The 26,038-nt window shown below is 36.8% G+C and overlaps 1 protein-coding gene across 1 annotated transcript in view; it reads right to left on the minus strand.

Annotated features, from left to right (window-relative positions):
* Positions 1-8,884: 8,884 nt before the first annotated feature.
* ADGRA3 (adhesion G protein-coupled receptor A3) overlaps positions 8,885-26,038 on the minus strand; it is a 55,318-nt gene continuing 38,164 nt past the window's right edge. The window contains exons 10-19 of the mRNA XM_030946889.1: positions 24,650-24,799; positions 22,123-22,284; positions 21,643-21,846; positions 20,332-20,545; positions 19,976-20,184; positions 15,278-15,402; positions 14,627-14,750; positions 12,866-13,011; positions 10,652-10,747; positions 8,885-10,464 (exon numbers count right to left, since the gene is read on the minus strand). Of these exons, the coding sequence (XP_030802749.1) occupies positions 9,222-10,464; positions 10,652-10,747; positions 12,866-13,011; positions 14,627-14,750; positions 15,278-15,402; positions 19,976-20,184; positions 20,332-20,545; positions 21,643-21,846; positions 22,123-22,284; positions 24,650-24,799 (2,673 nt within the window). The 3' untranslated portion in view covers positions 8,885-9,221. The remainder of the gene's footprint in view (positions 10,465-10,651; positions 10,748-12,865; positions 13,012-14,626; positions 14,751-15,277; positions 15,403-19,975; positions 20,185-20,331; positions 20,546-21,642; positions 21,847-22,122; positions 22,285-24,649; positions 24,800-26,038) is intronic.

Genomic DNA, 26,038 nt, shown 5'->3' on the forward strand with positions numbered 1-26,038 from the left:
TGTAATTTTGAGGGAAAGCTTTGATTTTTGCTAATCTGATAATACAAGAATAGCATATGAGGGGTTATTTTGCTTTTTGCTGGTATTAACATTGGAACCAAAGTTAAGCTTTAATACCAAGGCCAGCTGTTATCTCTTTCCTTACAGCTTTAAATGCAACATTTTTCTCATACATTTTAGGGAATGCTGATTTTTATTGATTATGGATCGCTTTAATTTATTTAATTCTCTGGCTCAATTCTTAAGAGAAGATGCACATGCAAGATACAGATGTCAATTACCATAAATCAAGTTCCTTAATGCAATTGTTATCTTGGGCGGGGCTGGGCAAGCAAGGCTGTTCTCTGTGTCTGGGATTCATAACTAGACCTTTTAAGTATTTGGGGTTTATTGTTCACTTGCTTCATAGGAGATCAGTGAAAGCATCAAAGTAATTGAATACATTACGTAAACCATAATACAATTATTGATTTGGGAATATGTGTACGTTGTTGTTCTAAGAGGATTTCTGTAAGAACCCAAAAGCTAAGACTGGGAGTTTGGGTGGAGGTCACTGAGGTTTTTTCTAACTTTCTTTTTCTCCTATTGCATCAGGTTCAGGTTTCCAGGGGTTGGTAGTGCAAGATTTTGCAGAGCTAGTAATGATATAAGGGCCAGAAAATAATTACTTTGAAATCACAATATTAAAAGTAAAAATAATAATAGGATTTATGAATGCCAGTTTTCTGTTTTCTAATTACAGCTGCACTCACTCTTTTTCTCTGCCACCTCTATTATTGAAGTAGGCTTTAATTTCTGGAGATGATATTGAGTGTGCGCATATTTGGGAACTTTTTCCATTTTAATGTGACTGCAGGCAACTTTAAAAGACTTCTCCCCGTTGAAATCTGTGGCAATGCTCTCTCCATTACTGAAACTGTCCGACAGGCTTGCATTGCCTCCTTACCGTTCTGTTATTTGTCCCATTGTAACTTCACAGCATTTATTTCTTATTGTTATGTCCTGGCCATATGTTTGTGATGAGTTTCCAGTTATTTATTTTGCCCATGACTGACACATGTGGCATGTCACTAGCAACATAACAATGTATTTAGAACTTTTTCTAAATACATCTTCTCCTCTAGTCTTTCTTCTCAAATCTTCCTGGGATCTTTCAGGCTCTTGAAGTTATTTCTGCAGCCGTGGCCCTTAGGAGGTGTGGGAGGACTGGGAGATCAGCAGGCAGTGGAGTCTGGTCCTATTAACTGCAGAGCCCTGTCATAAATGTAAAATCTTTCTATAAACCACGTTTCTTCCGCATGTTCTTCCATTCCCACTTCATCTAGCCTTTTATGTTTCTTTGATTCCTGCTCTTTTTTGCATTAATAAGTGGAGCACAGTTCTAGGAAATTTTTCTCTCCCCCTATCAAATAGATTTGGTTGTAATGCTGCTGAAAAGCATAAGCATTATTTAAGCCCGAAGAAAGGAAATGTCACACAACTTGTAACGTGAAGCATAACCACTTTAATTTTGTCCCTGAAATGAAGAAGGGAATCTTTGCATTATTAAAGACCGGATTTTTTTTTTTTTTTTTAATAGCAAGTTTCTTTAAAACAAAGGCTCTACATAGAGAACTAAACATTTCCCAGTACTCTTGCTTCAATTCTTTACTCTTTGAAAGTACAAAGCCACCAGAGCTTATACTTCTGGAGGAACACAGGAGAGCTGAGACAGATGGAATACTGTACTCTGCATCTTATGCTCATTGTATGGAAAGGAGATGAATTTTCTTCCTGCTGAGTTTTTAGCATGCTGTTCTGGGTGAGCAATACCTTACAGTTAGCAGGCAACTCTGACTACCAAGGCTGGATTTGATCATGGCTAGTGTGAGACATTGGATCACTGAGATTCTACATCTGTAAAACAAGTTGGGGCCTCATTATCACAAGGCACAGGGTACCAGCAGCTCCCCTTCAAAATGCCTGCCTGACAGCACTCTGACTTTGACTTCATCTGTACAGAACATGCAATGGAAATGGGAAAGCACAGGAGGCAAGATGTGAGCATTAAAAAGCATTCTTTGCAGCTTTGTTGGACATCTGTTCTGTAATTGAAAAAAAAAATTGAAAAAATTTCCCTTATGCAAAAATGCACTGTAATAGTAACTTGAATCTTTTCAGCAGGCACAGTTTGAAAAGAACCAATTTCTTTATGGAGATTTGTGTCTCTTTTTTTTTTTTTTTAATAGAGCTATATAAACAGCCTATTATGAATTATGTTGGCAAGTAGGCACATATTTGGAATTTGTCATGTGCTTTCAGAAATACAAGGGTTGAGCCTTTTATTTTCTCTAGGTGTTCTGTGCATTAAGAATGATGATATACTATTTGCTCAAGACAAGGCTAAGATGATACTTGTCAAAAAGCAGAAACACTTAAGAAAAGTAACAGGAATAATATAGCAGGTCTTAGAAACACTTTCAGACAATCTCTCACATTTCAAGTCCAGACTCATAATGACACCATGCTACCATATAGCCCATCACCTCTACACAGGTGAACAGTTGTCTCACAGAAGAAATACTGTGACCTTGCAGAAATTTATCACCTATGCTGTAATTTCAATAGTATTGAATAAAGCTTTATAAAATGCTTCTCAGTTACATAAAGCTACCTTGCAGCAGAAGCCAGTATTCCAGGGGGAAGGGGAAGGGCGTGCAGGGCACTTGGGGTGGGCTTCTTGGGTTTTGCTCATTACAATACACATCTTTAGGGAAAAATATGTATATTTGGAGCTCAGAAAATTTCCCATTAGGAAAGATACAGGACATGTGTTTGACAAGCTGAGTTAACTTGCTGAGTTAACAGCTGTTACCTGTCAACTTCATGGGGTGGGGAAGGGAAGAAGACCTCCAAGTGAGCAAATTTAAGATGCTCATAAGCAGCAGGGACAAAGTAATTTTACCCTGGTCCTAGGATGGTGGTAATTTGACTGTTCTAAAACATGGTGTTTTGGGAACACAGATCACCCCTTGGATGGCTTTGGCCATTAAGTGCTGTGGTATTTCTGGCACATAACCTTATTTTGAATAATTTTTCGTGACACTCCTGGGTCTCCCTGCATGTTTCCAGACAAAAGCTTCAAAAAAGATGTTGGTAGGGGCTGAATTAGAACAGTCAGATGTCAGCAATTAAACTCCAGCATTATCACCATGTCTAGACACTAGGCACTCCTAGGGCACCTCAGAGCAGCTTCATGTCTTGATCTTTACCACACTGAAGATATTTTTACCTATTAAGCAGTATTAAGATTTTGATCTTAATACTTAAGCTTTCCTTTGTACATGAGGATGCTTAGACCTTCTTTACAAGACTAATGAAGAAGACTTAAACTGGCTTTTGTTCCTGTTCTTGAAACCAGGAACACTGAATATAAGGTGGTAAATGTAACAGGCAACAGGAACCACACCAGTTGAGCTGGTACCTTTTAATGACTTAAACTTGCCAAGCAGCTAACCACAAAAAAAAATGATGAGAAAAATCTCTAAGTATAGACCAGTTTTATCAAAAAGCTGGCTGTTGAAGGTGACAGGAAAGCTGAGCCATGAACTGGAGGGAGGAGCTGACACTACTCTTTGTGCTGTTATCATTGTGCAGCTGCCTGCATTTTACATGGAAAGATGCATTTCTTGGAAACCAGTAACATAAAACTGTTCTAACTCTGAATGAGGCTTTTTTTTCAAAGCTTGTATTGTCCACAAGGTTCAGATAGAACTGCAGCTATGGGATAGCCAGATGACATTACTTTACAGGATAAGACAATGTAAGTCATTATGAGGGATGTGTCCATTGACTGATGATGGTTCCCACATCCAGGTCATCTTTCAGCTGAGAGGTACTGGCCAACTGTGTATGTCACTCCAAAATGGCAGCATTTTAGGACAATCTTTCTGATTGTTCATTACCCATATGTGGAAGGAGCAAAGTACTGGTGATTGCACTCATTTTTGTTTATCAGATCTTGAGACTGTACTGGTCTGAGAAGGTATTTTTACATCTGCAACAGTATTTAATAAAGGTGTCCTTTCAACTATCTGCTTCTACTTCATATCCAAATCTTCCCTGCAAACACTATGTGCCTTGTAGTTACCAAGCCATAACTAAACTCAACTACAGTTTCACTTGAAATTTACACTACTAGTACAGCTTCAGCCCCTAAGAGCTGAAAATTCAACTGTGGCTTGATCCAGCTAAGTGCTATGTGTCAACAGAATTGACAAGTTCATGTATCACAGCTCCTCTAAGAGCCTGTCCAAGTTGCATGTCTGGCAGCTTTAGAGATAAGCCCCTTAATCATTAGATGCACACTACCTCCAAGTATTTACTTCAAATATCTTGCTCAGCAGCTCCAAATGTTACCAAGGATGCCTCCTTCCCTAGGAAGGAAACTGTCCTTTCTACATGTTCCTATTTCACCAATTGCATCCAATACAAACACCATCAGCTAATAGATGAAACAGTCCCTGTATACTGCAGATTTTTGCTGTTCAGATTTGGATTCTGCCTTATAAGAACAACTTACTAATTTGTGAACTAAAGGGAAATTGCTGCAAAAAATTCAGAAAGCTGCTCCACAGTGTCACAATGTAGAAGGCTGTTGGGGAGGGCAGAAGACAATCTATGTTCATTTGTAGCTGGCAACAAATTGGGAAAAAGTTTGCAGGAGGAATATTTGATGCTGAAACAGAATGATCATAGACAGTAAATAGAACTTGTAAGTGGATGAAGTGAAAATTTCAGGTGTGTATTGTAAGAAAGGGTTCATCCTCTCAAGAATTATGTAGTTATTCATACTTTAGGCCCTTTAGTCTCTCCAAGTGAGCTAAAGTCTTCCTCCTCTAGGTGAAAGCTGAAATTTACACTTAGAAGATAAAACATATATGAAAGGTAAAAAAAAAATTATGTCTTTAGTCATTTTATGAACAGTATATCTCTGAAACAATCTCTAAAATCAAGTTCTAAAAATTAATCTATACTAACATTTAGCATTCTCTTTCATTTACACAGTTAGTGGATTTGAGGCTATTCAGTGATGTCCCACTTGAAGAGGGATACCAAACTCTTACTATATGCAGCAATTAATGCAAAATTTCAAAAATCTTCATCTAATAGAAACTAAAAATTTCTCCTCAGTTTTATTTCACTAATATCTAGTCTTGCCTCATCTATTTCATTACAAAGCTTAAAGAATGTAAGAATTATAGGTACTATTCTACTGAGTAAATGCTGACTTCAGAGAAAATGCCATGTTCAGCTAAGCACCTAACTTGTATACTCAAATTGTACACTTTGAGATTACAGGTGTTTAAAGGTTGTTTGGCTTTTTCATGATAAAGTCACATCAGACATGTAATCAGCGGGCTGTGACTCATGCTTTGAGAATGTCAGCAAGCCCATTTCTGCACTGACCTTTTAGTTTCTGTCTTTCAGCTCTCTAGAGCCATCCTCCACAATTCTGTATTTTGTCTACAGTGCATGGGGGAGCCACAACCTCAGCCAGCAGAGAAGCTGCTGTGAGCTCTGTGAGGGCTTTTCAGAAGTGGCCAGGTGAGTGGAGCAGGCAGATTTCCTCACCTCTAGCCAAGGACTGCCATTCTCTACCTGCTTACATGGAGGCAAGTTTCAGCTGTGATGTTGATGGGCTTGTCATACTTACAATCTTACTAATTTAAGTTTTCAAAACTTGACTGTTCTCTATAAAATAAATTGTACATTTGCATACATTCATTCACCACATAATTTCCTCCTCCATGTCCATATTCAACCAATCTGGGAAGCAAAGGTATATAAGCCTCACTTAAAGTAAAACCAAACTCCTACCACACAACAGGTTCCCCTTTTTTGAAAGCAAGGATTAAAAATACAGTATGTTCATTTAAATTAGATGTTTTTTTCATGTTTTACGCTAATCTTGAACTCTGAGGAGAATAGTACTTAGAGAGATGTCTATGCTATTAATCTCTCCAAGACCTGGATACTGTGACCCAATAAAACCCATGCAAAGTGATCCTTCACTTTGCTCAGGGATGTGAAAAGGCAGCAATACAAAGCATCACCAGCTTCAGGAAGCAGCACAGTGGTAACAGAGCAGTGGTCAAAACGTAATTAAGTAAAAATGAAAGAACTTAATAAAAAGTCATTGTTTTTTCCAACATCTGAAATATTTCTTAACCTACACAAAGCTTAAATTATTAGCATTGAAGGTGTTCCGATAATGGGTGAGATCCAATTAACAAGAGTTGCCTCTGCCCAAATTAAGGTGCAAATGAGACCATATGCCAAGTCAATAGCATGCATTTAACAATTAACACGAGGCAGAAAGATAGAAAATTCTGTGTAGACTTCATAGCACCTTCCAGATCTGAAGGGGCATTCAGAAGTCAGAGAGACACTCATTATTGCCCAGGGAAGTTGTGGATGCTCCATCCCTGGCCGGGCTGGACATGGCCTTGAGTAACCTGGTCTAGTGGGAGGTGTCCCTGCCCATTGCAGGGGCAGTTGAAACCAGATTACCTTTAAGGTCCCTTCCAACCCTTAACATTCTATGATAAAACCACCAAAACTTTTTTAGCCATAAACAGGGTGCACCCTTTTCCACTATACCCATGATGCTTTTCAAAGTCTGCTTCTGCCAGTAGTATGACTGCACAAATATATACACTTTTATCATGGAGGCAACCAGCCCTAACTACTGTTTCTAGGCTCTCCATTTTTTTGTAGATAACACAAACTGCCCCCACAATAGCACTTTGTATTATCTGCTTTCCTTTATATATCTGATTAATGATTGTAGCAACTCTCTCATTGATCCCCTTCCCAGTGAGAAGGCCAAAATAAATTTTTTGTGGTTTGTTTTGGCGGGTCTTTATGCATTGGAGTGATTTAGGTGGTTTTTCATGTGAAGATTAATTACAATTCTGAAAATCAGCTTGCTTTACATTATTAGGAAGGTATGAAAAAGCCTGAAGATTTTCTATTTCTAATTTTCCTACTAAGATACTACATTGAATATTCCCCCTTTTACAGAGTCTAATAACCTGCCTTCCACATTTCATTTACAGAAATTCTTTCAATTTGATTCTTCATGAAAAATGCAGCAGATGAGAGTATCATTGTTTGTCAAGACTGTATCAGAGAACAACGTCTTATTATCTGAGCCAAAGCACTTGTTAGAAGAAAAGCAAATGTAGCTATGTATATAGCAGTGAGTGAACTACGCATGTTTATTAGAGTTTATCAGAGTGATGATTTAAGAAATATTTTACATTAATGACCCTGTCTGTATTAAGGCTAGTCAGAGTTTATTAGGTACTACGAGAAAAGCTTTTTTATCTCATCAAAACAGGGCAAACTATCAAGCTATGCAGAATTATTACACATAGAATTAATTTTAAAGGTGGGTTTCAAGAAATACTAAACTGATGTTTGGATCTAAGCAAACCTGTGAAAAGGGGGCAAGTGCTAAAAGCAATGGGAAAGCAGATTCTAAAGGATAACTGATCCTACCCTAAGTCCCTATCATACCTCATTCAGATAATAAATCATCTATGGACTGTTTGAATATGTTTCATGTATACATGGATTACAAATTTCCAGCGCTAGAATTTTAAAGATAAAATGTAGGCTTAAATTATTTGCATGAGCACATACATTTGTTACTATCAAAAAACCACAGTATTGGCACCTGATTAAATATACTGTAAGAGCATCTCAGTTTGAGCTACAGACTGTGAATTGCTCCTAGCTGTGTAATATACAAATTCATCTCAAGAAATGATTGTTTCTCCTAGCACATGCCCTTACTGTTTGCAGTTCAGTTTTCTTGACTTGCAGCACTTGGAATGGAATAGGATCAAGTTGCTGGTTTTGACTTCTAGGTGCAAAACTGCATTTCTGCCACCAAAAGGAACCCTCCTGTACCAAATAACAACCCAAAACCAGCAATTACAAAGCAGTCAGTTGTCTAAGATGTGTAGATACCTTATCAAATAGATTTAACACAGATATTATATATTTTTATATTTACTTAAAATCCTTTTCTTTGGTAATACCCATAAGCTTTTTTTCTGAGAGTCTATCCTTTTGGTAGTTGTAAGGTTGGATACAAGCAAAAAGCCATCTCTCCTGAAACCAGGGAAATAGAATAGCAATGAAAACTGAGTCATACACTTGTCAAAATGTTCCTGAAAGAATTCTTAAATGGTAACTATCCACAAGAAGTAAAAATAGAACCCAAACTCCAACAACACTGTCCTACTGCAGAGGTTAGTACAAACTAATCGAAGATTAGTTCACACTGTCAGACTACTAGAGGCTGCAGTAAATCTGACAAGCAGTAATTAAACATTATCTGAATGAGTTTATACATTATTTAGCACAGTATTTGAGTAGGGACAACGTTAGATCCGTATCATAACTCAGATACACTTAACTAAAACACGAAAAAGTGGCAAGTCTGAAGCAGGTAACCAACTAACCAAGCATAAACAACCCAATTCTATTTGCTGTTTAAAGGCCTAATTGTGGTATCAGTACTCGATTATACAGAAGCATTTTTTGCTATTTAATACATATAGCTTTAACAAAATGGGTATAAATGCTGGAAACAGTTACAACCTCGAGCACCACTCTGCAACTACAAATTCAAATTGGTCCCAGCAGCAGAATGATACAAAATGTTATCTTGTTTACACTGAGGTGTCAACAATCTAAGTGTAGAAAACTGTAACTTCAGTATTTTATCGGTAACGGAAGCTCGTAAATTTCAGATAATGAAAAAGTAAAATCAATACGACATTCAGTGCAGTAGTATTTTAAATACCCAACAAAAAAGTGCAACTTGGGCTGCTGGGGAAAATACTATTTATTATACATTTAAATACAAATTTGAAATGTGTTGTGGACACATCTGCAGGGTTACAGGTAAAAAAATGTACAAAGTTGTGTTCTGCATCTCTCAAGACTGACACTTCAAAAAAATTTCACAAAATACCAAGCTAGAGTTCATCTTTGTAACAACAACAGAGGTAATGTTGCATAACATTTTTTGCTTGGCATATTATCTTTGTTCCCCTCCCTGCATTAAGTACCTACAGTTTGTAAACAGTCTTTAAAAGTGTTAATAGCTTTAAGGAATGTGTAATCACAGTTTATATGGATTCATCCCACAAAGAATTATAATGCTACACAGTAGTTTCGTGTTTCCATAACCCAGTTCTAATATTACCAGTACTGTCTGCAGTGAGCAAAGGTCCATCCTGTCCACTGCTTTTCAGTGGCCCATTCTGGATGGCTAAATTTAAGCCATAAGATTTTTGTTGGTTTTCAAGTTCTGCTGCTATTGGTTTCCTCAGAATATCTTTTTTGTTGTTGGTAGCTATTGTTTTCTCTGTATTTCTGCTACTTTTTGGAAGTGTACTGCAGGCATCACTGCTTTCTTGCTGGGACTGGTTATACTGACGTTCCCTGTATGCCAGATAGGCCCTTCGGCTCCTGGAGTGCCCTTCGCTGTTGCTCTGGCGAGTTTTGGGTAAGCCATTTTGCACACTTCCTTCCACACTCGTGGGAACGTCGTAGGCATATTCCCTCAGCACCGCAAGCCTGCTGGCACGATGGCCCTTGCTCCTGTTCTTATGGTGCCGGCTGGGGTGTCCGTTTGTCCGGAACTGTACCTCTAATGGAGCTACGTGCATTTTGATATCGTTATCTACTGAATGCTCAGTCAGACTGTTATCGAGTTGAGGACCTGTGTTCAATGGCAGAGAAGTAGGGTGGCATTGAGCTGCTGCAGCTTGTAAGTTAGTTAGTTTACAACCTTGAGACGAATTTTTTAGGCTTGAGGCACTTTTATTTGTGCATGAGGATTCTGCGCTACTGTTGGTGCATTTTGGGGCCTCTCCGTTGGTTCCACTGGAACTGGAGGGTGGCACATTTACTTGCACTGAATATGTACTCCTTCCTGGGCAGCACGTTGTTATCCAAGCATGCCTGACATCTTCCCTGTTAATGCAATGGTGCACCATAAGAAAGGCACTGAGGCTTAAACATGTCACCCCAAAAAAACAGCTGAAGATCAGGTCCATAGGATAATACAGGGAGATGGACAGAGCTCCAAAGAACCACAGCGTAACATACAAAACCAACGTAAGGCCCACTCCCAGAAGCTGTGCTGGAAAACTGTGCTCATTCTCCAGAGCAGATGTGGACACTAGGGACACTGACAAGGAATCCTGATGGGCCAGTTCCCCGTGCTCGTTGGTGGCCAGACGCTGCTGCTCCTCAACGGGCTCCTTCAGCTCATATTTGCGTTCAGGGTGACGCTTTAGTTGTATGAATATACTGAGGAAATACATACAGTTTATGAAAATTATAAAACTAGCAGGTCCATAAAATGCTCCTAAGCTAGGTTCCCAAGCCATCCAGCAACTGCAAAAGAAACAAACCGAAGAATAAATTAACATCTTGCACAAGTCACTTATGCTTTCTCAGTTCATTGACATGATCTTGTCTGTGTTATGTTTTCAGGAAGAATCAGAATTAATTGCAACAAGCATTCAGAGAAAAGCAAGCCTAACAAATCTTAGGACAAAGTTCTCACTTATAGGGTACTTACTAAGGTGCATTAGGTCTGCTGCCATAATTTCGGATGTTTGCTGCAGCTGTTATTCCACAAACTATGATAGGGATCCCTCCACCAATAAGGTAGAACCTAAAAAATAAAACCAATTTATCAGCAGCTGCTTAAGTGAAATGGATTTTTTTTAAGTCACCATGAGGGAAATTAGAGCTTTCCAGGATTTGGGAAGCATACAAGCTCTTTATGAAACTAAACAGGGTGAATCAGGTTTGGGCTTTGGCAGTATCAATTGTTTTCTATGTCTTCCTCACTACAGTTTTTCTCCTGCTGTAAGCTGCCTCTCTCTCAAAGCTGCTCAACTCCCACCTCCCACTCACAGACACTGAACAAAAGTATACAGTGCCAGAAGGAAGAAGCAAAAGCACTCAGTCTGAAGTTGTAAATTGCTGGAAAATAATACGGAAACTTAGAATAAAAATACTAAGTGGTATGTCGTGTGTTCCACAGACGAACCTGCCTAATACTATATACACTGTTAGTTGACATTTTTTTGGGTGTGGGAGTTCAGCAGATGGCAGGCTGTTTTTGGTTTTTTAAAATTTTTAAAGGATTCTCTAATTTTATAGTATATACTGCCTGCTTCCCTGTGGTGGTATTGATGAAAACTGTACACTTTTATGAAGAAAAAGGGCCTATGTTGTTGGAATATCTCACTTTTCATTCTGATTTCTATGAATTCACATTGCATTCATTAGTGGCAGATCAATAATAACTGATCAGCAGTCAAATTAACAGCACTCAGTCCTGCAGCTTATACTAATCCAGTTCAAATTCAGATCAGAACACAAAAGTGAAAACTCTTACTGTGACATGCAGGTGAGTGTTTGGTTTTTATCAACAGGGGACACCTACTACAGTGGTCCTGGACTTTTTCACTGCATTTCTGATAATTCACCTGAAATTCCTCTTGTCTTGCTTGAGACACAAAACAACAGTCTAAAGCAAATTATGACTTTTTTGGAAATCAAGATACACTGAATTTATTATTTACTTGATGAATCCTACAAAGATCAGATTCTGACATTGGTCTATTCTGTATCTTGATGCAGTAATCAGGAGCTGGGCCAAACAGACAAATCTTTATACAAGTACTACATTAATGGTAGTTTTATTTTGAATCTAAGTTTAAAAGACAGCTGAAAAAAATAATCCTTCTGTGGCCTTTCCATACAAAGACATCACATATCTGTCTGACTGAGGAAATTCCTGATCTGCAGGAAGCTGGACACTGAGAAAGTCTGAGAAATATAAAATCTGTTTGCTCCATTTTTCTCTTGGATACTTGCCTCCAGAGCTACTGCCACTGGCAGAGATGAGGTGCTCACACCTAAAATGGCATGTTCATGTCCGTGCAGAGCAGAGCCTGTGAGGTTTGTAATTTTACTGCAACGTTTTCCAAAGCAGGAACTTCATAATCAATAATAAGGGATATAAAATGCTTGTATGTAGCATTGAAAATGTTACTTGAAATTAATCAGAAAAGCACTTCTGTTTTTCTGCAGTCTCTGTACTTTCAAAATCAAGTTCTTTAAATATTTGCCTGTAACTAATCAAAGTTAATCAACTTCTGCCACCTTGTGGAGAATTTCACAGTAGCAGTTTTTAATTACAATCCAGAAGCTGAGGAGGCAACATGAACAAGGTACTTCAGTATTTTCTAATAAGAACATTGCACATGTGTGAATTTAACAGAGAATTAGTTTGTCTCATTTCTGGGATTTCAGAAATGAAAATTTTAGGAGGAATATCACACAAAGAACACTATTTTCATTTGACAATAAGTGACACCTATTTTTCAAACAATTTTGTAAACAATCTTTGGAACATATATTTAACTGTATTTACTTAAACTGCAGTGTTAAATTGTGTTAATAGTTCTACACATTCTTTCTTCTGATAATTTAATGGGTTGTGTTGCTATCTAAAGTCCTAAACAAACCTTCAGTAGTAATGCTGAAACACTACTGATTTTTAATTTATCAATCAGCAACCCACCATTGCATCTGTAATACACTAAGACCAATAGTCTTTCAGCTCATCCTCCTTAACATAACACTGAGGAACAAGAAAATCTAAAGGAACTTTACAGACCTGGAGAAAACACAAGGGGAGTGACTTTTTACATTTTCTGGTCAGAATATAAATGTATATAACCTGGGAAATAAGGAGCCACAGAAACAAACAACTCACCTCAGCATTGGCCTGGGTGGAGGAGGTGGCTCATCAGGATCTTGACACCTTTTTGCTTTTTTGGTTACCTGCTTGTAAATATTGCGAGATGTCACTCCCAGCCACAGTACTGTTGCAAGAGTGGAATAATGGAGAATTATCCCAACCTTAAAAATAGACAACAAAAAAAGAATTAACCCCCAAATATCTCCTTTCTACTAAGTTAATGCAGAAATCATTAGACTCACAACTCACCATAAACCTGAAATTTTCAAAAGCTCAATTCAAGAGAAAAAAACCCTCTTATTTTATATGACCACTCTATCAAGTGATTGTCATCATATTTTAAAACAAAATCAAGTCATTATAGTTTAAAACAAAAAAAAAAAAGTAACGCAAACCTTTAAAACTTAGTAACAGGAGAAAAACACTTTCAGAAGTGTACATATCAATCATACACTTTAGGAAACTGTATTTTAAAAAAGACCTAATTTAAAATGTCCTGTGTGACAGATATTATTCAAATTGAAACAAGTAAGGGAACAGCAAACTCGTGATACTGTGGTAAGTATGGAGCAGATGGCAAAACACAGCCAGCCAACACTCATCAGCAATTTTATCATAATGCAAAGATAAAGAAAGTGCATTAATGTTTAACCTGCCCAAACATTAATGCAGTCTGCTTCACAGTCTGCTTCCTTATCCTTTACTGCCTTATTCACAAGCCACACTGCCATGACAGCACATGCACAAAGAAGGGGCAACACTTTAGTTCCAATTAAGCTGACTAGAAGTGGGTTTTTTGCCTTTTTCAGTCACCAGTAAAAACACACAACTCTCAAACAGCCTATCTGTATCACAAGGTTTCTTCTGGAGGATTTCTGTCTCCAGGAAAAAGAGGAGGTGTGTGTATGTGTGCACCCACATAGGAGAAAGATCAGGAATATATTTTACTGCAACACTTTGAACCGTCAACGTAATAACTCCAGTAAATTCAAACAAAAAGCATTATGGAATATTACGGTGAGGGACATGAAAATTTTTGTAATCACTGGATTAAAAAAAAATTTTAAAATTTCACTAACATTTTTTGAAAGCAGAAACTGTTGTTATACTGAAACACTGTAACTAAATTGAGATGGCCAAATTTTAGAAGGGCAAATCATTAAAAAGAAGGAGTCTTAATAAAGCATGGAGGCTTGAAACACTTCTCTTCCCTCCCCTTCAGTTATACTGAGCAAATGGAAATAGGTATTTTAATACCTGTGAAAATCAGATCTCACATGGCCTGTAAAGGCCACATACAGGCCTATAAAATAATTTCATAGTAAGTAAGTCTCAAAAACGGAAATAACCAATAAAACTTAGTTTCTGTGGTAGAATTTTGGGAAAAAATATCTGTTGCACATTTTACAAGGTTATGCAGTGATAGGAGGAATGACTTTAAAATGAAAGACTGTTGATTTATATTATATGTAAGAAAGTTAGGTTTTTACAATGAGGCTGGCAAAACACAGGCACAGGTTGCCCAGAGAGGTATTAGATGTCCAATCTCTGGAAATATTGCAGGTCGGGTTGGATGGGGCTCAGAGCAATCTTCTAGTTGAAGATGTCCATCTTTACTGCAGGGGTGTTGGACTAGATGACTTAAAAGCAAAACATTAATTTTTTTTCTAGATTTTATATTTTGATGAATGCCTACACAGCATTAGAGTTCTGTCAGTGGCATGGGGAGTATATTGATATATAGGAGTACAAAACCAGTAACCAAGTTTTACTTACCGCTTGGCAAATACTGGCATTCCTGGTCTGAGTTATGCCTCCAATAAACACCACACATGTCAGGAAAATATGAAAGCTCAGGTTAACTAACATATGCCAGCTTTTAACACTGATCCTGATCACACTGTTAAAAGAAACAAATTCGACAATATAAAACACAGCTACAATACTGTTTTCAGAAACTAGCAAGATATGCTTGTGATAAATGACATATCATTTCTGTTAATGATTGTTTGACTACCACATACTTTGTAATCAAATGCAATCTTAAAATATAAAAAACACACACCTATTACCAACTTCATACATCTATTTGGGGCCTGAGTTAAAAATTTTAGGATTCAAGCTTTCACATCAACAAAAATGTAAAAGGCTGAACAGTTTGTTAAATTCTACCATTATTATTGTATGGCCTCTTCTTTCATCATGAAGCAAAATGAAGAATTAAAGGAGAGACATGGTTATGACAGCTAAATTATCATACTCAAGAAAGACAAAATAGCTACTTGCATAACTGTTAGTTTGCATCAACAAATTTTATAGAGAAAAAACAGTGAAAGCATATTACTAGATTATGCTCCTATAAAATAGAAAAGGTAGTCCTAAGCATGATCAAACTCATTTTCTTAGTCTGGTAATTTTGATTCCTACCTGTGATGGTATATGTAACTGACCATGATCATCAACAGGCACATCAGCAAAACCATGGCAGTGGCATAAATTACTGGATGCAGAAGGTCAGCTGGCTGTGTATATAACTCAGCTCCAGTCAAGTCCTGACAACAACAACAAAAAACCATTAGTCCACTATATCTATTTTTTGAGGGTGAGGCAATGACAAAGGGAACACAAGAAGTAACAGACACCTTCCAGATGAAATGTCTTCCTTCCTTTCCCACTGGTCCCGAAACAACTCTTCAATTATTTATTTGTTATTTCTGCATTTCTTCTGCAATTATCTGCTATTCTGGCTGACCTTTATAAATGCAGTCACAATTCTTATAGAGCAGTTCAACTTCATATATTTTTGAAGATACAGAGAGTTCAGCAGCTTATAGAAACACACCACTTTCTTAATCTTAAAATATTTCTATGTACAGATGTGCAGTAACCGTGTGTTTCAGTTGTGATTATCTTCTTTAACAGCCCAAAGAACATCACAGACAGGAAAACGTTAAAGGATCTGTATCTGGAATGGAATAACCCCATGCACATAAAAACAGAGGCTGGGCATTGGACTGAATAGAAAACAACCTGAGTTAGTGGTAGACAAAAGCCACCCATAAGCCAGCAACGTCACCTGTAACCCAAGGCCAGGCTTTGCTGTGTGAGCACTGACACAGCAAGTGGGTGAGCTGCTCCTTCCCTTCTGCTGAGAGACCACCCTGCAGAAGTTGCAGTTTGAGGCTCCCCAGCACAAGAAAGACACTGACATACTAGATGGAGCAAGTCTAACAGATCACCAGGATGATTAGCAGCCTGAAGCATACACTGTCTGAGACTGAAGACGTCATGTCTTTTATCTTTAAGAAGAAAAGGAAGAGGAGAGAAATCTCATTATTATATTAAACTACCTACTGAGATAGTATAAAGAAGACCAAATCAAACTCTTTCAAACTCTTCTTGGAACTGAACCATCCACTAATGAAAGGAAACTGACACTACCAGCAACACAGAAAATTCTGATTAGATACAGGAGAAAAATTCTGAAGTGGTCACATACTGCCCAGAGAGACTGTGTCCCTGGAGATACTCAAAGCCTGACTGAATGTGATCTGGAGCAGTAAGATTTGACTTTAAAAGCAGTCAAACTTTGAGCAGGTTAACTGGACCAAATGGCACCAGATGTTCCTACCAGACTGTTATTCTATGATTACTGTTTGACCAGAATAGATAGTTGATAACGCTAAGAGAACTCAACAGCTCTATAGCATCAATAAATTTTCTGAATCCACCCAGATTTTCATTTACTCAGAAGAAGCAATAATTCTGTTTGAAAGAAGTTAAAATTTACTAGAGTTCCAGGAGTGGGGAGGGGACAGAGACATGACACAACAACTCAAAAGAAACTGTAGTCCCCAGCACAAAATACAGTAAATTTACTTAACTATGATTATTAAAAAAGATCTATTTAACGTAATTTTTTGGAATGGACAGGATACAGAAAAGTCTCTCCCTTATGATTCTGAATAAGTTACTCTTAAACTTCTGGAGTTGGCAAAGTTCAAAAGTGTCCTGAGGAAAAGGAGAAAAAACTTAGCATTAAGAAAGACCAGTAAAAGACTGGGAAGAAGTTTCAGTCAGTTTTGAGAAAAGCAGTGATATTTTTAAGCCTAAATTCAGTAATCTGATTTCATGGACAGGAAGAGTTTTTGAATTGAAGCATACAATAAATTAGTGTCAAAAGTCTCTTCACCATACCTTCAATTGTTCTTTCATCAGAATATAAATTTGTTATTCCTAACTAACTCAACAACCTCATTTCAAACTAATTTAATCAAGTTGTCACTTTGATTCTTATCTATTTGGTTTTCTTTGGCACCTGGCAAAGGATCATAAGAATTTATGCCTCAGGCAGCCAGTGTCATCTGATTTCAACACTACCCATGGCCTGGTTGTTATGCAGCTGGGGATCCCTGAGAACTCACTGCTGTTACAAGCATGAGCAAATGTTTAGTTACACCTGGCCCATGAATACCAGGCAACACAAACTATAGGGCAATTCTGCTTGCTGCTTCCAGACTGGTTTCAGGTATGTATTGGTGTGAATTTCAAGAATGAGAGCTACAAAATCCCAAGATTTACAATAATCTTCTACAACATGTGAGGAAACGTGCCTAGATAGCTGAAGCCTTGACCCAATAACCAATGGAATAAATCAATGGAATTCTTTATCCATTGCACTGACATTTTTCATCTAGCAAAAAGAGTAAGGGGAGCAAATAATGTTATTTCTGAGCTAAACTGCTCCTAAATAATTACTGAGTAAAAAAACAATAACAGTAATAGTAGAGACGGCATTAAGAATACTGGGGAGTTTATAGTTAATTAGCAGAACTTTTGTTTCTTCTCAAGCACTATTGCTGGGTTTTTTCTTCTGTTCAGTCTGTAATAATGAGTTTTCAGCTGAGCCTTCTGCTTATCTCTTCTATTATTAAACAGTGGTGAATATAATCTCCAAATAAATACAAAGTTTTACAACTGCATCTTCCTAAATCACTAGATCAGAAAATCAGGCAATCAGTGACGTGTTTCCTTATCAGAGGACTTCATGTTATGTTCTGAAATGTATGAAGAGGGTCAGTACACTACAAATTCCTTTCTTCTAACATATAAGTACTAAAGTAAAGTAGATTAAAATAGAGTGAAATAGCTCTGGTTAAGTCATTCACCATCCAAGCCAGGATGATGAACCACCATGTTCAGGTCCCTCCTGGCTCTGCTGTTTCACACATTTGATGTTAATGACAACTGCTGGATTAAAGAGCAAACTGAACCCAAAAGAACTTCCTCTGAGCCTGAGACCAGAACCCAGACTTATACAACATGATGGGAGTTTAGAAATGAAATAGGCTATTATGGCTTTTTTGGTTAATATATGGATAGGCATTATGAAAAGCTTTTTTAGCAGCACAGAGACATCCAGAGTTTCTGCAGTGTGTAATCCATGTGCAAAGAACATCTGTCAGATGAGTGTTATTCTGGGCCCCTCCTCCCCAGTCTCCACAGCCTAACATTTTGGTAAGTGGCTTAATATTTAAAGAATACCAGTTTTGAGCAAGTACACAACAAGAGCTACTGAGAGAAAAGGAAGAAAGCTGCCCCTTTCTCTAACTTGATTTCTGATTGTCAACAGTTTCCTCTACAATGCACAAGAGGATACAATTCATACCATCTTACCATGTGTTAATTCAGAACTAGTCTTTATAGAAGCAATTGAGCATGCTTTTCATTTTTCTTCCTCCAGGTGACAGAAATGTGATCAATTAAAAGCATAATCTCTCTTTACGTGCATATTATACATAAAAATGAATTTTATTTCTGTTTTAACAAAGGCTGCTAAATTTTAGGACATTATTATATATTTTAAAAATAGGAAGGGAAAAAGGAACACTACTTGTAAAAGTTTACTTGATTGCAGAAGTTTAAAGTAATTTAAAACACTACCCTCAAAGGTAAATTGAAAAGTTGCTCTCTGAGCTCTTTTAAAAAACTTGGCATGTAAATCAATTTTATATAAGTTTAGCCAGGTAATTACCATTTAATTCTCTTCAGAGGAAGATTTTTGAAAATCTGAGTTGCTAAAGAAAAATATCAACTTCTCATCCACTAATCATCATAAGAGAGTGCTTTTTCTTCCATGTATGATTACATAAAAATATATATTTAATTCCACATGGAACACATTAACTGGCACAAAACCCACGCCAAATTTACATTTAACAGTATTTCCTAAATCTTGTGATATTTCACTGAGCTTACTACCAGTCCATCTTCTTTATGTACCACATTTTATAATTTAGCATCTGTAGGGATTACTGACGAGCAGGGTAGCAGTCACCATCTATAAAAAGGGAAGTTTCCCAGGCCAGACTATAAAATTAAGAATTCTGAGAACAGACAAAGAAGAAATTCAGCTTCCCAAGAGAGGGGAGCACTAAAAGAAAGTGTCTCTTCATCATGCTTCAGAAGTGGTTAACCCTTTTATTGATACCAATATGCTTAGACTAGATTTTGGATACTATTTTTCAGCAGTATTTAAAAAATATTTTTCATAGTTACTAAGTGTTTTGATCTTTCTTCCATTTCTACTGATGTCTTCTGGTAACAGACCTACATACAAATGAACTAACAGTTTGGGGTGAAATCATTGTCTTTGGTTATGGATCACAGAAAAAATACCTGAGAAACACTCCTGGTCAACTGACAAAGTCAACAAATCTAACACAGAGAAGGTAGTTTAAAAAAAGAGCAGTAACAGTTGAAGATAGCCTGTCATTCATAGACCAAAGTTCATGAAAGTTCCCGAATTTGATTAAGTAACTCATTAAAATGTCTATAATATAATACTTTGCATATGAAAATTCCTTTTTTCCTAGCATATCCAGTTGTTCATTAATTATTTATTACCCAATTAATTATACTTGATAGAGTTCTGCTTAAACCTCATCTAACCTCAACGTTTACATCAACAAAAGCAAAAACTAAAGATGTATTTATTATGTCTAGTTTTACGTGAAATGGAGCGTGGGAATGCTCGTTTTCCTTAACGCAAGAAAAAAACAAACAGAATTGTATCTTGAAACATTTTTAAGTTCCAGAAAGAAATTAAATTCCCAAGCGTCATACCATTAAAACAGCATAGTTGCTGAGGGAGTAGCACTGAATGGTGGTAATATTTTCATCAGACAGAAGGATGCGACAGCCATCAGATTTCCATCCCCCTTGTCCGTTCAGGAGATCGAAGTCCCACTGAGCAGCGACAGCATCTGCTCCATGTGCAATGCGCCGCAGCGTCACGTTGATAGGAACATGGGGACTGGCTACGTTTAATCCATCTGTTACAAAGAAAATGCATTTGCACATACATTTCTCAGCATGTAACACATTAGATGCTAAAACTTTCTACTGGATACACACTATTCAAAATAAGGGAGTCAAAACTGTTTACTAAAGATCATAAAAAAGTAATAATAAAAACAAACCTATCTTGGTAAGAATAACTGGAGTCACAACTGTACGACGTTTCCCATCGTCAGCCAGGTTTGTTGAATTTCCTGTTGCTGGGAAAAGCTTTCCATTGCGAAATGCAATAAGCTGAAGCTTGCAGACAGATTCATCTGCTGGTCTGATTTCTCTTTTTTGTTTTTGGGTGAAAAGGGAAGCTGGCAACTGGATGGAGGCCTCTACAACTGTGTTCTAGAAACAAACAGATTTTTAAAGTTCAAAAGAGAAAATTATGTTCTTTACAGAGATTAAATCAGCAACTCCTCTATATGTACAGAGTCAGAGATGAATGCATTTAGCAGACTATGCATTGTGATCAACCTCTTTGACAGTGTTTTCAAGTAATCCAGGATAAAATAGCTTAATCAAGTTATTAAACCTTAAAACATTTTTTAAAAGAAAAAAGTTAAGATTCTGCAGTTACCTTATGGCAACTGTTACAGAGACTAAAGTTAAAGTTGGTATCAGTAAAGTATTATCAGAGTTTTTCGAGACTAGACTATTAGCAACTAGAAGCAGCAACCAACACAACCAGAGAGAAATGCTGTAATTGTGCACTAGTACCATTCAAAACAAAATGCTGTATACAACAGGGTAGTTTTACTTGTCTATAAATGATACTTGACTGAGAAGCATGCTTATGATTTCACAGAATTGCACAAGCATAAATTGTAATATACATCCTGCAGTGACATTCAAGCAAATTAAGTGCTTAAAACAAACTGGTAAGTTGAGGAATATAACTAAGAAAAATACTTTTATGGAATATGAGGAAGTGTTTCCATTTTATACATATCCATATAGAGATGTAATACATATAGGTGAGTGTGTGTGTGTATATGCAGATGCACACACAAAACTATCAGGTCCATCTTCTACTTCATGCTTAATTACAGTATTACTCTGAGCAGAATATTTCACAATTTTAAGGACACTGCTAATATCTGATTTAATATGTAATTAAGGTGAAAGTACAGAAAAATAAAGATGTATTATTACAAACTAGGAAGCGTCTCAATTTCCATACTTATGAAAAAGTCAGAAAGGATCTTTCAACTTATGAAGTTACAATGAAGAAAACCACACCTACTTATTAAAATCTGTGTCCATTAAAACAACTATTTTATAATCAAGCTTTATTATCCTTTATCCCTTTAATTCTTCTCACAGTCATTTCGGATTACACAAAAATGCTAATTTAAACTTAGAAATTAGTAACAATAAACTTGCTTGCCAAATTAGTAATATATATTATTACAAAGTGAGTAGGGAAACAAAGAGCATCTCACCTTTAAAGCCAGGCTTGACAGTGTATTTGAAACATTGCACTTAAAGCTTAGTTGTTTATCTAGATTTCCATCTGGGTCTCTTCTCCCATAATCACTCAGTCCTGTACGGTCTGATGTAGCCACTTTCTGAAATACGGTGCAAGTCATCCCAGTGAAACCAGCAGCCTTTATTACATAGGCCTCAAGAGCAATATTTGGAGAATACTGTAACAACAAAAATCAAACATGAAATGATTTTACACACCACAGACAGGATAATAAATAATCTAAAAGGGATTCTCTGTCTTCACAGAAAAACACATCCAGAAAACCATCTCAGTTTATCTGGTAGGTATAAATCTTTTCAGAGTATTGCTCTACTCCCTTCAGAAATAGTAGGCATTTCAGATAATGCCAGTCTTTATTAAGAAAAATAAAAAGCTATTCAAATTCAAGAGTGAGCAAAACCTCCTCTAAATAAATCAATAAATTCATGCTTACAGTAGAATAAACTTGAGCTCCATTTGCAAGCCGATACATAGCAATTTTCTGTAGACACTGTACAATTCTGGTGCAAGCCTTGGCTTCCCTTTGTGCCATCCACAGAACACGTTCATCAGCCAACATAATATTACTTGCTATGTCCACCATGACGTCGCCAAGCTAACATGGAAGAGAAGTAAGACTCTTTTATAGGTATGAAAGCATTCAGCAGGTAGGGTCATTAGCAGAAAATACAAAGTGAGTTGGCAGCACAAAGAGCACAAAGAAAATGGTTGCTCCTATTTCAATCACTTCATCACATTGAGATACTGAAAAACGTTGACTTGGACACTTACTCCCACTGAAGAAAAATGTAGTGCCACTAGAATGTGTCTGTTTATATAGTACTCAGCAAAAACCCACGACAAATATATTTTATTAAAAGGAAATGGTGCAATACTCCACCTTCTACTGTACTAATTGCTTAAGAGGACCATTTACAATCAACTTGGAAGCCAAAACTATAAATCAACTATAATACAGTTTGCATGTATGATAGAAGATAATAGGAAAAGAGTAAAACAGGCAAAAATTAGCATACATCCCTTCTGTTTTGCTTCCTTTTAGTAAGTAAAACTTCTTTTTATTACTTTGTTTGCCTTCATATTTGCATGACCTGTTTTAGGTCACAGGTTTACATCAGAGAGACAGCAAATATCCATAAGTACCAGCGCTGCTTTCAAACCATCAATTACATTGTTTTAAGTCCACAGTCCTCACCCTGCCTTCTGTATGAAAAACAAATACCAACTATAAAGGGAACTTATTTAGGCCACTACCAAAAATAATGAGCACATTTAAGGAGCAGTGACAAATACTGGACCAAAAGTAAAGATGAGTATAATTTTTAGCTAAATTGACCAAAATGCAATTGACAGTGCCTAAATTTAAGGACTAGAATTCTCAGCTTGAAGAGACAAAGGGTAGGGTGAGGAAAGTATCTCCTTTACTATGCTGGCTTCCCAATTTTTTTTCAGAATATTACTAATCAGGAGAGAACACAGTAATTTCAGTAATTTGCTGTCCTCTTTAAAAATCTTTAAATATAAAGACAAGAATAGGAATGAAAAAATATTTGTTATTTTGAGAACTGGCTCTCTGAAGAACATAATTTTCAATCAGTAAAAATTCTTGTACAACACAGAGCCTTAAGTAGCATTTGCAGACTGTAGTCCTTTCATTAAATCTTCAACAACAAAGTTAAATTAACTGAATGTGTTTATGATGACTTATTACTGCTTGAGAAATGGTAACAAGTTTTACACATCAACACACAGTGATTTTAGAATAAACCAGCACAATTCGCAGAATTAAAGTTGCTTCATGCTTTTAAAATATATTACACATTATTCTTTCTCCTACTTATCGAGGTATGAACAAGTTTTTCCAGCTGTATTCTAAATTAAGACAATCTGCTAAGAACTTTCTGAACAACTGTGTTGTTGCTTCTGATATGAAAGAGCTAATAAATTGTAATTTATTGTACTAATCTTTCAAACAGCCCCTTTAGCACAAACTAGGGAATGAATAAGAAGATGGTGTAAGTGAATCAATATGAATAATAGGGTCAAGAACAAGTTCATGGAATAACAACCTGAAAAGAAATCAAGCCTTATTAATAGCTACTAAAATTTTTACATGAAATTGTACTCATGTTCTTTAAATATAACAGCAAATCACAGGCTGGCTTCAAAACAAATCCACTGAGAAAAAAACCCATTGTCTAAGATGAAAATCCACTAAGGAGTTCTGCAAAGGATGTAGAACCAGCATTTATGGTTTGCTGGGGGCTGGACAGGGAAAATTTGGCTTTTTTTTTATGCACGAGTTTAAACTCGAGGCATTGTGGTCTCCAACTTCCCAACATGCACTGTACAGTGAGATCAATATAACCTCTGTTCAGCAGTGAAACAGAGAGTTTCTACCCACTGGTGGGACTATTCAACTGGCATTTTTCTCCCCAAAAATGAGCGTTCTCTAAGATTTTGTTTTAATGTCTTATGTTATATCCTGCAAGACAGAGGAGTACTGAAAACCTTAGAGATTTGGCTCAATATTGAATAAAGACAGTCTATCACAGTGGAAGGGGAGAAGATAAGTCTTGTTTTATTCATTATTGAGAGGATCTCTGAGGCTTTCATTATTTGTGTTTTTAGATAAGAACATACCAATGAAAACCTGTGTGACCCACTCCATATTAAATAAAAACAGACTTACTGTACCTATCTCCCTGCTCCAATGCTGACCAGAGGTGTTACTCACATTACAGGTCCAGTGAATGCTGGATCATCTCAGCGCGAATGCAAAGTCTGTGACCATGGGTCAGCAACTTCAGGGACCTACTAAACAAACAAAAACATGGAATAGAATCTGACAATCCACTAACTCAGTGCCTGCATCTAGTGTTGGGAAGATTTCACTGCTCAGAATACTTAAGGACAAACACTTTAGTTATCTTTACAGTGATGGCAAATTATCCAGTTACCTCTTTATATTTTTCAGCAAATCTTCCAAATTTCTCTATCATTTCAGCCACAAAAATAACATCCATTTTATCAGAAAAATTTGCTGCTTCAACTGTGTAAGCCAAGAGCTGTCTTGCTGTTGCCACTGCATTAGTGAGGTTGAGCGGCATCTAAATAGAGAACAAACATGAGCATTTGAGAAATAGCAAGATAGAGACAACACTTCACCAATTAATAAATAAGCATTGATCCAAAGAGGAGAGCAATTCCAAGAGGGCTCACAGTATTTTGAGTAGCTAAGGACCACCACCTTATCTGTAAGCAACAACATTTCCTACAAGCCAGAGAGCTACTGTTTGTACTGGCAGCCAGCAACTGGGTTTTGTGCTGTTCCCCTAGAAGAGAGAGAGGTATTACACCAAAAAAAGGAGAAAAATCTCCCAAAACAGTATTGTCAACTGCTTATTTTCATTTTGACCAAAGCCAAGGCATGACAACACAAAGCTCTTTAAATATAGCAAGAGAAGCCAAAACCAATTCAAACACACCACTGCCACAGCATTCACTCTCAATTCTGTAATTATAGGAAACATTTGGAATGCATACACACACAAAAAAACAAGACAGATCTCACTATGACAAAGGTCATGATTTCACTCCTGAAACAAACCCCATGCTGGAAAATTCTTCACTAAATAGTACACAACATCCACACGTCTGAGCCAGCAGGAACCAAAAGTGGGAAATTTTACATAGTATACTGGAAAGCTGTGCTAATGTTATCAGCTCATGTTCAGATGCTGTTTATCCATGATAATCCAAACTACAGAGGCTCTCTCTCTGGTTTTTGGTGTGGAGATATCTAATCTGCCCTACTGAATTTGAAAAGTGCCACCTAAGCACAACTACATATTTGTCCTTGCCAGTCTTAGCACTTGTACATAAATTCCAGTGTGAGTAATGGAAGTTGGGTTTTTTTTGTCAATATGCTGAAAGTTATGTATTTAAAGTCCAAATAAAGTTCAAAGTCATAACACATACTGAACAAAGTCAACTTTTAAATTCAGACACTCTTTATGATTTCTTTGAACCTCTTCTTTAATCATGAATTCCTTGTCACCTAAAACTACTTGTTCAATACACAAACAAGAACAGCAGAATACGAATGCTCTTGTAGAATGTTATAAAGGTTTCATTTTATTTTACTTGTGAACCTTTATTTGATTTCAAATGTTTGGCAAAGTTCTGATATTCAAAACAGCTCAACTACCTTTGTTCAAAGGCTATAAACATGCTTGTAATATGATTACATTTAACATTAGTCTCAGAGACAAGAAACTTCATGCAGAATACTGCTAAAAATTCCAGTCCTACTACACATAAAAAGAAGGCAACTTTCGTAAGTAAAA

Source organism: Camarhynchus parvulus, chromosome 4, assembly GCF_901933205.1.
Source record: "Camarhynchus parvulus chromosome 4, STF_HiC, whole genome shotgun sequence".
NCBI classification, from domain to species: domain Eukaryota; kingdom Metazoa; phylum Chordata; class Aves; order Passeriformes; family Thraupidae; genus Camarhynchus; species Camarhynchus parvulus.